Raw genomic sequence first — 12,860 nt, 5'->3', positions numbered from 1 at the left:
AATTGTAATTTGTTTTTGATTAATATTATTAGGATGATTTCGCTCAGAAAATGAAGTTGACCATCTGAAGGGGTCGAGGTTAATTTGTCTTTTTCAATTCTTTGTGTTTTAGGTTGTGTAATTTTGATGTAGATTTGAAAAATGTTTATGAAAGAAGTTAAAAACAAATGTTTGGAATTTTTCCATAGTTATTCCTATTTTTTTAATTTTTTTTTCTCGTTGAGGTGAGTGAATAGGTTGACTTATACGCAAATTTTATGTGAGCGCAACACCTTAAAGATGGCAAGCTAGGACCCATCGGCCATAAGTAAAAAAATTATTAAAGACACAAGAACACTTAAATACAAAAACATATTGTCAAAACAGTCAGAACTCAACATAACATTAGCAGAGCCCAACTCCAGTGAAACGTATAGTATATAAGTTATTCATTTTCTCTACCTCTTCCAAAACAAATCTAGCATATCAATTTTAACCCCTTAATTCATTTTGAAGATGACCCAAAAATCATGCCTAAATTGAATTTATATTGCCATACACGTTTTCAATATATATTTTCTATAAAATAAACTAAGGTAGAAGTTTATTTATTTTTAGTAATTATAGTTGGAATGGAACCAAAAAAAAAATTACTCAAAGGGAGAAAAATTCTCATAACAAATCCAAGGGGAACTTGAGTCTGTTAATTAAACATACCAAACCCGACCAAAAGGGTCCATTTGGTAGCTGTTGGGCTAGTAGGGTTTTTTTTTTGTTTTTTTGTTTTGGGAAAGTATTGGGTTAGTAATTTAATTGCTTATTGAATTGCCCATTACGATTATTTAATTGCCCATAGCTTTTGCTTATTTAAAAGGAGCCGTGCAAACAATTTAATGACAAATAAATGGGTCCTAAAATAGAGAAAATTATTCAATACTTCCGGAATATATGAACAGTATACTCTCTACTCTCATATAACATGTGGGACCTACACGGGGGACTCATGTGGAACCCACATGTTATGTGATAGGAGGAAATATATTATTGATATACTCCAAAAGTATTGAATAATTACTCCCTAAATAGTGGTATTGATCCCAAGAAAAATGTACTCCGTAAAATAAGGAGTATGAGCCCAACACAGGAAGGTGAGCTAGGGGCCATGGTATCCTATTTTAGTATTTTTCTTCTATATTTTTGGGCATTTATAATAAAATTACTCCCTTTGTTCTTAAACAAGAGTCCACTTTTACTATTACGGAGCTCTCAAAAAAATGTCTATATTTTTCAATCTATAATATTTTGATATATGTAATATAGATCTTATTTGATAGATCTCAATTAGTTCTGTTAGACAAAACTTTTAAAATTATTTAAAACATCATAAATTGTGAGATTTTAGGCGATTTTATAAGGGGCACGTATGCCGGAAAAAGAACTCTCATTTAGGAACGGAGGGAGTAGTATTTAGTGATTTAGTGAAGAATTTGTGTGAGACATCGAATAAGAAAATACTAAAGGTTTCGACCTTAATATACAATTAAGTGATTCACCGCTTAAAAGACTTTAAGCCTTTAAAAAGACTTTGGTCGTTCTATGTACATTGGCCGCCAAGTTGGACTATGTGAATACTCCCCGACAGAGAAATGGAGAATGGGTTGGAGATGTCCTAAAAAACAAGAAACGCGGAAGCAAATATCAATTCATATGGAATTTTTAATTAATCTCGTATCGTTCTTGAACCTCAGTAATAATTCAGCTTCTATTGTTATATACTCCGTAGTAATTAATTTGGTGTCTCATCTAGCCAACCACCTAATCTGGGATCAATATCATTGTCCTCTAACGAAAAACTGAATACCTATTTCAGTAATTTGTCTACAATAATGCATCAAACAATTGCGAGCAATACTAGAGACACAGATGTTCATGCATAGATCGGTGTTAACTGTTCAATGCACGCGAGTCTAACGAAATAAAGTAATAAACTCGTGGACCACACACCGAATAGTTCCGGACATTTTTGCCCGGATCCATACGCGACATATGTGTCCCAAGTATTTTTAAAAAAAATTAATTTGCCCACAATTGAATTGTCACCTCCTTTTAATTATGTATTGTCATCGATATAGATACTCAAAACTGTCTGTTTTCTGCGTAATGTAATTAAGTTCATGAATCTAGCCAACCTTGTTTAATCATTCTTTAGAAGTTTTGATGATTAATTAAATGCTCAAGTGGGAAAGTCCGTACACATATTGCTTAAGAGTATATATAAGGGGGTCTCAGCCATGAATTAATATATACTGTCAACGTATGAGCTAGTTATAGATCAGAAATAATTAAAAGGAAACTAATATTGACACTCTAAAAATTGATGTAGGTACTCTAAAATCAGTGTAATTTCAAAGCCACTTTTCTTTATTTTTTGGAGTGCCTCCATCAACTTTTGGAGTGACAATATCATTTCCTTAATTAAAATACCCCAACAATATGTTGGGGATATATATATATTTCTAAAAAATGAAACTTTCGGTAGATTAATGTGTTTAGGGTTAAGCTCCTCTTCATTTCCTAATCCTCCGTACCCCTTCGCACACTTATCTATTTATCTCATTCCGGATTCACAATAATTATTTGAACTGTTCATCTAATCGATCTTGCAGAGAAAAACAACTATTTACAAAATAAGTTACTCGGATATCATTTTGTACGTGATTAAATCACTTAGAATATATACATATATGGTTTAAGTTCAAAAGCTTATTCTCTATTCATCTAAGTTGGGTGAATCATGCAACCAGATGACATATTATTTTCTTGCCCTTTAAAGTTTTTTTTTTTTTTTTCCCGACGGTCAGAGGCTTTCGGGGTAGTTCACGCATACCTCAATTAACCTCCTTTCCGGTTCGCTCAGAGGCAGACCATCCATGGACTGAGATTCACAATGAGTTATTTTCTGGCAACCTCACCCCATTATCAAATCCTACTCAATTATGCGAAGAGCAAACTAAGCAACCAACCGAAATAACTCTTGGGCCTTAAATAATTGGAAAAGGGAGACTAATTATAGACATGGTTGGGAGGTGGGCACAAATAATTCTGCTACGTACTGAGGGACTATTAGAGCCCGTTTCAAAAACCTTCTTAAAAAAAGCAGCTTATTTTACATTTTCAAACTAAAAAATAATGTAAATGAAAAATAATTTTTCAATTTTTTTTGTACCGTTTAAAAGATCTTAATAAGATCTATCAAATAAGATCTATATTAATAGGAAATTTATTTGCATAAACACATGATTTTTGAATTTGAAATTATCTTCTTAAAAAATAAATACTTATTTTGAATTCGGAAACGGGGCCTTAGTCTTCGATGTGAAATACTAACCCAGATGCGTGCGCATATCAGACACCGAAATTACTAATCCTAGACTAATTAGTCGGATAAGTAATCTACCTAACCAAGTAGGCCAACGTCGAGAAAAAAAAACCAAGTAGTCCAACTAACAAACAAGCTCTGAAAAATAACACCGTGTGCCAAGCAAATGCCGAGCGGCATTTAACCGTTTATCTTAGTACGGATGGCTCAAATTGAATATGAGCGGATATATATATATATATATATCTAAACCGTCAATTATTCGGTCAAAATCTGAACCGTTAATTACCGAGATAAACGACCGAATCAACCACTCGACATGAGGTATCTGGCAGCATCTCCCGTTGAGTGGGCAAGGTCATATGTTCTTCCGTGAGTACAGAGAACACGTACGACACATTGGCCCCATACATCACATTAGACGATAAAGTAAGAATGATTAAGATAAGGAGAAATCAAATCTCAAATCAAAAATATTAATAATAATCTCATCTATGCATCCACTGCAGCAACATATCCTATTCGCGATACGCCGATATATATTGTGGAAACTTAAAAATATCGCGTCCAGACAACTTGTCAAAGAGTCGGTGTGACACTAGACATTTTTCCAACGTCTCTAATTAATTTTTTTTATAATCGGATGTTCGGGCCAACTTACGCATCTTGATTAATTTCGGGGTCCTGAAGATAACGATTGGACATAACTCCGGTGGGCAGTGGCCTCAAGATTTGAAATGTCTGACCTTCGTGAACATGAAACTTTTGATCTCATAGAAAAACACTTATTGCTTTCTCGCAATTATTTGGCTCAAGATTTGAAATGTCTGACCTTCGTGAATATGAAACTTTTGATCTCATAGAAAAACACTTATTGCTTTCTCGCAATTATTTGGCCAAGCCTTTGAGGTTAACGTCTCTAATTAAATTTTTTTTAGGGTACTTTGGCTGGGTGTGGTGATCCGGTGGAAACTAGAGCATGATAACCTGTGAACCAATCAAATTACACCACTGCTATTTTATCAATTTTGTGATCATTTCCCCTAGATTTTTCGTTTTATTTATTGGTTTTGTTGTCAAAGTCGGTAGCAATTTTTTTTAGTAGATGCAAGAAACCCACACTAGCTAATTGTTTGTACCAAAAAATGACGGTCAATATGAAAGCGCCACATCGAGAGTATTTGAAACAAAAAAATGAGAGCAAAATATATTTTTTTTTTGTGGGGATTAATGTAAGATTTCTCGAGTCAATTTACATGCATCTTGCATTAATCCCTGTAGTCTCTTCCACAACAAATGTCTTTCCTTATTGTGGGAACATTCTAAAATGAAGGCGGAAATTTTGGAATTGGTGGTTGAAGTTGAACAATAGGATGTTCCATTAATTCTCTGAGCCTATTGGTATGTGATTGGTCACAATTGACTAGGAGATGATATTCCAGCTTTTTTACTATCAACTAGAGTTTTGCTCGTTCAATACACGGGATAGAAAAAAATCACATTAGTTTTTTTCGGCTCTGTATATCGAACGGGTACAATGCTAGTTGGTAAAAGAATAGTTTAATATTTTTTTTGATTCCGTATGTCATATTCGATGCACGCTAACATTAGTCTCATTTTTTGCATTAGAAGACGTTTGGTGGAAAATAAATTTGGAGCATAACGTGATGGTACTCCAGAAGCATAGAACGATTTTTTTTCTCCATATTCAACCCCCCACGTCTCTCTCTCCCTCCCTCTCTCTCCCCCACGTTTCCCTCCACCTCTCTCTTTTATCTTAAAAAAAAAAAAATTTTCTTCGCATTTGCATAGGATATTAATAGATAGATAATTTGAATTATGTTACTAGAAAATAATATTTCGATCGGGAGCTAATTTGGGTACGTGTCATTGTACTCTTTGTTAGAAATCCCCATGACTGTTTTCAATGACAGTTGTCATTATGCGAGTTTGTTAAATAATTCCATATGAATTTATATTTTTGCTTCCGCATTTTTGTTTTTTAAGACATCTCTAGACCATCCTCCATTTTATTTTATTTTAGAATCAAATTTCTTTTAAATTCATAATAGTAGTTTTGAATCTCTAAGGTTTCGAAAACCTTAATGCTGTGTTTGGATGAGTTTTTAAGAAAAATTTTGGGGTTATGATCAGTAGAGATAGAAATAGAGTAATGATTAGAAGTATGGATAATGAATGGAGAGAGATAGAGAGAAAAATGAGAATAATGATTGGAGATAAGGGTAATGAGTGAATAATAATGATTGGAAGTAGGGGTAATGAGTATTTTTTGAGTTGAATTTTTTTTTTCCAAAAACCAAACCGAACAGGGCATTAAGAGATTCAAAATTCCTATTATGAGTTCAAAAGAAATTTGAGTTTTAATTGGAGATGTCTTAAAAAACAAGAAATGCGGAAGCAAAAATATCAATTCATATGGAATTCTTTCCAAAAATAAAAATAAATAATCATATGGAACTATTTAACAAACTCGCATAACGACAACTGTCTTTGAAAACATTCGTGGGAATTTCTAACAAAAAGCATAATGACACGTACCCAAATTAGCTCCCAGTCGAAATATACATAATTCAAATTGATAGTAAAAAAAGCTGGAATATCATCTCCTAAGTCAATTGTGAATTTGTGACCAATCAGATACCAAGAGGCTCAGAGAACGGTCTTGTTATTGTCAGTCCACTGAGTTGACGATAAGCACACTAGAAGACAAGAAAAATATATATTTCTATGTATTTTTACACTCTTTAATACACATTCACACATTTATTATTGTCAGCCCATTGGGTTGATTTTAAAATTTTCCTTTATCTATTTCAATTTTCATAGGTCTAGCACCTTCGATTATCTCCCCTTTCATGCAATTCTATATTTCAGCTCTTAGACTCTTAGTTGTAACTTTCATTTCGGTAATGGAAATCCCGAGCATTTTCTATTTCAACAGCGCTCTTTACGTTTCAGTACCGTTCTCATTTTCTCCTTCTATGCCGGTTGAGAAAATTATGAAGTCTTCTTCGTTGAGGCCAAAAAAGAACCGACGGTGTGGATTTCATCCACCGCGCACAATTCGCCTGTTCAAAAGTCAGTCTCTCCACACTCAGATCAACAGTGGTCCTGGCATGCCTGTGCATCTCAATCACACGGTCAAGACGTTCTTTTGCTTTTCCTAGGAAAACACTAATCTAAGAGAGTAAGGAATAGGACATACCGCGAGAATTGAACCCATGACATCACACCCTCGTATGTTGTAACTAGAGCGAGCACCTCTACCCCTATGCCTCCACCTCCCGTGTCCACTACTCTTAGGCTCCGTTCCGGAAACGGAAAAAAGCCCTTATTTTTTAAGAAGGCAATTTCAAGCTAAAAAATGAGGGGTTTATTGAAATCTAAAAATATACACTATGGATCTTATTTGAAAGATCTCATTGAGATCTTTTATACGATGCAAAAAAATTAAAAATTTATTTTTCATTTACATTATTTTTGAGTTTGAAAATGTGAAATAAACTGCTTATTTTTTAAGAAGGTTTCTGGAACGGGGTCTTAGCTTAGTGAAAACACCAATGAAAAAATCGTAAGAAAAAATTCCAACTACTCGACCCCACTTTCCAACTGCATCCCTCTGCCCTGGTTGAGAAGCCGACATTTATTAGCTGCCCCTCTTCTAATTAAATCTGAATGCCCCTTAAATAAACAGGCTAGGGTGGGTGCTAACCGTGCTATGCTAGTATGCTACCAAATACCAAAGCACAATTTTTGTTGATTTTTTTTTTAAAAAAAACTCAGGTTATCACACACTTCTCAATTAGTCTTTGATGGATCAATCGCACTCATGGCCGACCTAAGAGTTTTTAGTGTCCTAGGCCTAATAAAAAAAAGTGTCCCATTAAACAAATTTTGAAGTTCGCAATTCCCTTTAAAGAGGTATAATACAATACTTGACAAGGACTGAGTTATGAGATGATGATGGGTTGGGCACTTGGGGCTAATGAGATGGTGGGTTGGACTAACTCATTACTTTCAATTGGTCATTTTTTTTTTCAATTCTATTAAGCTTAAAAAGCAAAAGAGTCCAACTCAAATTCAAGTAGTAAAAATATTGGAGTGCTCCTAAAATTTGAAATTTGGGATGCCCAAGGCCCGGGCCTTGAGGTTGGGCCGCCATTAATCGCACTGATATCTACTTGGGCCTGATTAAAGTCGGATATTTTTCTTTATAGTATGAATTAACCCCACAAGAATTAATAGCACATGAGAGCTTTCGAAAATTAATTAGATCTTGGAAAGAAGCAAATTTCTAAATCTCAAGCCTCAGCTACCAATCCAATGATTATGCCATAAAGTATATACAGATCTCCCACATGCAAATTTCTAAATCTCAAGCCTAGTTCTTCTCGTAACCGAGTGCTTGAGCTGCACTCCACAATTGATTCTGGGATCAAGAGTTAGTGACAGCGAATTTCTAGTGCCTCTAAGAATTGTTTCCATCTAGAGTTGAGAGTCAACATGCTGGATGTGGAGAATAAAATAAATTAATTTGTTCACAAAAATAATGCTACATACCCATCAACCAACCACATGAACACCGCGAACTAATAGTCCCAAATTACCACTCCTCCACCGAATAGTTTCTCTGTCATAAGACCAATTGGGCAAGTCGTAATCATTCTTGGTAGAATTGATTGACATTAAGGTGTGACATATAATTGGTTATTATCAGAAGATTATATTCTTAAAAATAACCATAAATCTATGGGTACGCCATTTCGTCCATTGATGCACACCAAATATACTGTGGTGTGCCGGTGTTATATAAATCTATGGGTACGCCATTGTTTCAAACCATTTCAAGGGCATATATAAATGACCGGAGCTGTTCAATTTGGTTAAAATATTTTTTTTAAGGATTCCCATAAAAAATCTGCTTAGGGGATATCGGTAAGACCTTGATCGATTATTCACTCAATTTATTGACAGAAAATTGAGCGAAGAATCGATCAAGCTCTTACCGATATCCAACTGAGCTAATTTTTTAGAGGGGGATCCTTAAATTTTTTTTTTAAAAATAAATTGAATTACTTCGATAATTTATGTAGAACCCGGAAATGGGCCTCACAGAACTTGGCGTACATTTGTTGTACACCAAATGAAGTATACATAGTCGGACTCTTATCTTTTTTTATCTTAAAAGAACTCTCCCATTTACACCATTTTTCTTTTTGTGATATTGCCAAATTTATTTCATAATGCATAGGGTCGCTCCTAATTTTTCGGGGGCCTAAAGAGAAAAATAAACTATTATAAGGGGCATCAAAGTATGAAGTGCCCCTAAATTTTAGGAATTTAAAGCGGCTGCACATCGAGATCTAGCTAGTGGCGACTTTCATCATCTAAGATACTTAATGAAATGTGGTGACTTTCGTCATCTAACATGCCTTCGCAAATGAGGCCTGCTCGATGAAAAAAAGCAACTCAAAACAACGAGATCATGAATGTCGTAAGGTCCCTCTCGATCCATAGAGTTAATTTCTAAGATGCCTAATGAAATGTCCATAAATAGACTTAAAATAGGTTACCAGTAAATAATGTAAATTTCCCTTCCCCTTTTGTCATATTTATTAATTAGCACCAAGTTCATTTTTTAAAAAGTTTTTTTTTTTTTTTTATGTCCTCGTTATGAGGCATGAACACTTCTCAAGAGTTGTAAGTGGTTTGTGTATTTGCGTGTGATGTTAGCTAGTAGCCTAGTAAAATTAAATTCTAAGAATTTGGAGTACTTGGAATTAAACACCTGAACCGAGGGAGAGAAATTTTTGAAAGGATTATAGCATGAGAATGTTTCGGTTATTTGAACTTTGTGAGAACAGCTTTTAAGAATACAAAAATTTAACTTTAGAAAAATTGTTGTTTTTAAAATTATTGATAAAATAAAGTTTCAGTCTTCGATTCAAATAATTTTACCTTGGCCCTCGAATTTTTATATATAATAAAAAAAACACTATCACATAGTAGACTACTTGGACATCTTATTTACTAAAAAAAAGGACAAAAATTATTACTGTATCTGCGAAAAAAGAATAAACATTTGCTGATTCCTACCTCCGCTCCTAGATATCAAAGGCCAATGGTGAAGATATATCACGTTAGAATGGCACTCCCCACATCTCATTATTTTACCCATCTCTTAAAAATCAGGCTATTTTTAGGTAAAAATTAAGTGCTCTCGTGTGTATATATATTTTTAAAAACTTTGTTCACTTTAAATTGAGATCTTTTTATTAGTGAAAAAATCCAATTTTTTAATTTTTTTTGTTCGTAACAAGTACCTCCTTTTCAATATTTCTGAACAAAAAAGAAGAAAAATAATTTGTTGGACTTGGCGCCAGATCCTCTTTGTCAAAAAGACCCGTACCTCTATGCCGATGGTTTTCAGGCTGTTGAATCTCGAGCCTTGAAAAAAAATACACACAAACAATCCAACGGCCGAAAATCTCATGATACTGGGGCACGGGGATTTTCCGGCACAGAAGATGTGGTTCCGTCGGACTTGGGCCGGCATTCAAGATGGGCTTACTTCTACTGGGCCTATTCACAGTTGAGAAGAAAACCCTAACACCAAACAGACTATAAAGGCTTTGTATGTGAGCGTAGAAAGGTCTTCGCCCATCGCAGAAAACCCTAGAAACTCTGCGGCATCCTCCGTCGAAAGCAGCAATGGTGAGCAACCTCAGCTCTCTTTCTCTCTCTCTCTCTGGACCTTAACTTGTTTCACTTGCATACTTCGTGTTACGTTTTTCATGGTATTTTTGTTTGGCGGCCGAAAAATGTGGAGAAAAGGATAGAAATTTGAACTTCGAATTGTATTTAGGTGCCCTGTTAACCCATTGAGGCTTAAGCAAAGTAGAACAAGTTCTGTCATTCATTTCCAAACATTTCGTAGTTTTACTTTACTGCTCTTGAACTTGTAGCTGTGTCGTCATGATGTTCTGGTGGTGTTTGCTATTTGTGACATATGATTTGTCGAAATTAGAAGATTTTCTTGTGTTGGTTTTCAGTTTATGGAGGAATACTTCTGTATTGCGTTATCGTTATTCTAGATCACCTAAGCACATGTTATAAAACTACCTCTCATCAATTCTTGTGGGGCCAGTTCTACGGGACTTTGTCAGACTCCTTGCTAGTGGACGGTGGGATTAGGTCCCCAGAGATTAGTCGAGGTGTGGGTAAGCTGGTTCGGATATCCTGTGTGGCTGTGTTATCAATAAAAGTAAAAGTAAAACTACCTCTCAATTCATTTGTTAATATGACTTTGATGATCCATGGTTGGACCAAGCGTTAGTTTGTGAACAAGATAGTAGTATAATTCTTGGTTCTTGTATGTGGGAAATAGGAAATTGGAGGTTGAACACAATCGGATGTTCCGTTCTTTGATCCTCTATTTGTCTGACTGGTCCCAATTAGTGTAAGAGATGATATTCAAGCTTTTAATGAATTTGATTCTAGAAAATATTTGGGGAGCTAAGTTGGGTACGCATCATTTATGCTTAGAAAACCCCTGCACTGTTTTCACTGGAGATTGTGCCTCACCTGTTTTATTGTTGGTTAGGTGAATCAGTTTAGGCTTCTGATTTTACGTGAAATGTCTTCAAATTAGCAATTCATTGCTTTGTATGTGGCCTATATTACTGTTGGTAGCTTGAATTAGGAGTGATTTTGAATTTGTTTTTGTTAATTGACAATTCTGTTTATTCATCCTCTGAGTCTGGAACTTTTCTCCTTGTTATTTAGTAGTTGTTACCACATCTTTGCATGTAGTTTCGTCTCAGATGGATCATCATTTTTGTCTTGTAACCTTTTGATTTCTCTACGTGATATTCCTTTCCCCCCCTTTCTGTCTCTACAATTTGGAACTTTTTGGGCTGCATTGAAATTTGGTCACATTATACGAAGTCATAGTTGATAGAGAGTTATCAAGAGTGGGTTAATATTAGTCTCGTGGTTGTCATCTTTTATTTGTGTTGGAATGTTGCTCTCGGAATGTATTTCAGTCATCTGATTCCATAATATAGATCGATTTAGCTGAGCATCTTTTGATGAGCCTCTGTTTAAACAACATGAATTGGAAATTGAATGTTGTCGATTGAAAAGCACTCTCCAAGTTATCAAACGAGGGTATAAGCTCAGCTGGTGGCAGTTGTAACTTGTAAATATGAGGTTCTTGATGTTTCCTTTCATGTTTCGTATTATATAGTGCGTCCTTGGCTTTTTTTTAACTAAAATTGCCTGATGTAGTCCGACTTCTTTGTGGAGTATTGTCTCGTATTACTTGATCTTTAAAATCATGAAATCATTGGTAGAAGTGGGCATCGAAACCATAGTTTCTTGTAAAAGACACATGATAATCATGCTCTTACCAGATTGCACTTGCAATATTCTGTACTGGATTGAGTCGCTGCAGTTTTTGGTATACTTCATATCCTGCTGATGAAAGTTTTGTATAAGATTACGAATATTCTGCTCTCACCAGGTGTAGTGTGTTTGTATAGGTGAATGTTCCAAAGACAAAGAAGACATACTGCAAGTCAAAGGAATGCCGAAAGCACACCTTGCATAAGGTAACACAATACAAAAAGGGAAAGGATAGTCTGGCTGCGCAAGGCAAGCGCCGTTATGATCGAAAGCAATCTGGGTATGGTGGGCAAACTAAGCCTGTTTTCCACAAGAAGGTAAGAGCCATTTCCTTGCATTCTTTTTCTACCGTGTCGTGGTATATGTGAAGGCCTGAAGGGTGTATAAAGGGTATATAGTATGTAGAAATTTGAGGTCGGAATTGTACACTCTTGACTGCTGTCTTTTGTTATAGGCTAAAACTACAAAAAAGATTGTGCTAAGGCTGCAATGCCAGGGCTGCAAACATGTATCCCAGCACCCTATCAAGGTTAGTTCCTAGACTTTCAGGGCTTCTTTACTCTATAAATCTTGTTTTTGAACAAAATGCCATTGTTTTTGCAGAGGTGCAAACACTTTGAAATTGGTGGAGATAAGAAAGGGAAGGGGACTTCTCTTTTCTAAATGGTACTTTGTGGAAAACTGCTTTTGCAGTCTCATTATAGCACTTTTAGTTGAGCTTTTTCATTTTGTTTTGTTCATGTTCGGAGATAGTATTGTTGTGTTTTTTCAGTTCTAATTTCAGACATTTCTCTCTTGAGTACTAGACGAGATATCAAATTGTTGTGCCAATATTTTGATCCGATTTTCTCGCAAGGTTGCAGACATTCCACTGCTGAATGGTTTTTCTTTATTTTTGCTGAGTTTGATGACTATGTTGTAGGTGACAATTTTTAGCAAACGTAATTCACTGAAAACTGGGCAATATAGCAACATTTATCTGTAATACTACCAAAAAAAGAGTAAAAAGTATTAAGTGAGATTCCTTGATGTTCATTTTACCTCTTCCTAGTCAGTAATTGCCTAGATGAGTTTA

The 12,860-nt window shown here is 35.1% G+C and overlaps 1 protein-coding gene across 1 annotated transcript; it reads left to right on the top strand.

Moving 5' to 3' along the window:
• Positions 1-9,936: 9,936 nt before the first annotated feature.
• On the top strand, positions 9,937-12,626 carry LOC131315870 (large ribosomal subunit protein eL42). Its single transcript, XM_058345092.1, has 4 exons — positions 9,937-10,093; positions 11,923-12,102; positions 12,240-12,314; positions 12,389-12,626. Exons 1-4 carry the CDS (start codon positions 10,091-10,093, stop codon positions 12,446-12,448), a joined length of 318 nt encoding a protein of 105 aa, XP_058201075.1. The 5' UTR covers positions 9,937-10,090; the 3' UTR covers positions 12,449-12,626.
• Positions 12,627-12,860: the final 234 nt, after the last annotated feature.

This window comes from Rhododendron vialii, chromosome 1a, assembly GCF_030253575.1.
Source record: "Rhododendron vialii isolate Sample 1 chromosome 1a, ASM3025357v1".
In the NCBI taxonomy this organism is placed as follows: domain Eukaryota; kingdom Viridiplantae; phylum Streptophyta; class Magnoliopsida; order Ericales; family Ericaceae; genus Rhododendron; species Rhododendron vialii.
Note: the sequence above shows the minus strand (reverse complement) of the source record. Positions and strands in the feature narration are given on the sequence as shown.

Bases quoted from the DNA above. Each gene is read 5' to 3' on its own strand.
- LOC131315870 (XM_058345092.1), top strand. The intron at 12,103-12,239 runs GTAAGAGCCATT...CTTTTGTTATAG, and splicing joins AGCCTGTTTTCCACAAGAAG to GCTAAAACTACAAAAAAGAT. The intron at 12,315-12,388 runs GTTAGTTCCTAG...TTGTTTTTGCAG, and splicing joins TATCCCAGCACCCTATCAAG to AGGTGCAAACACTTTGAAAT.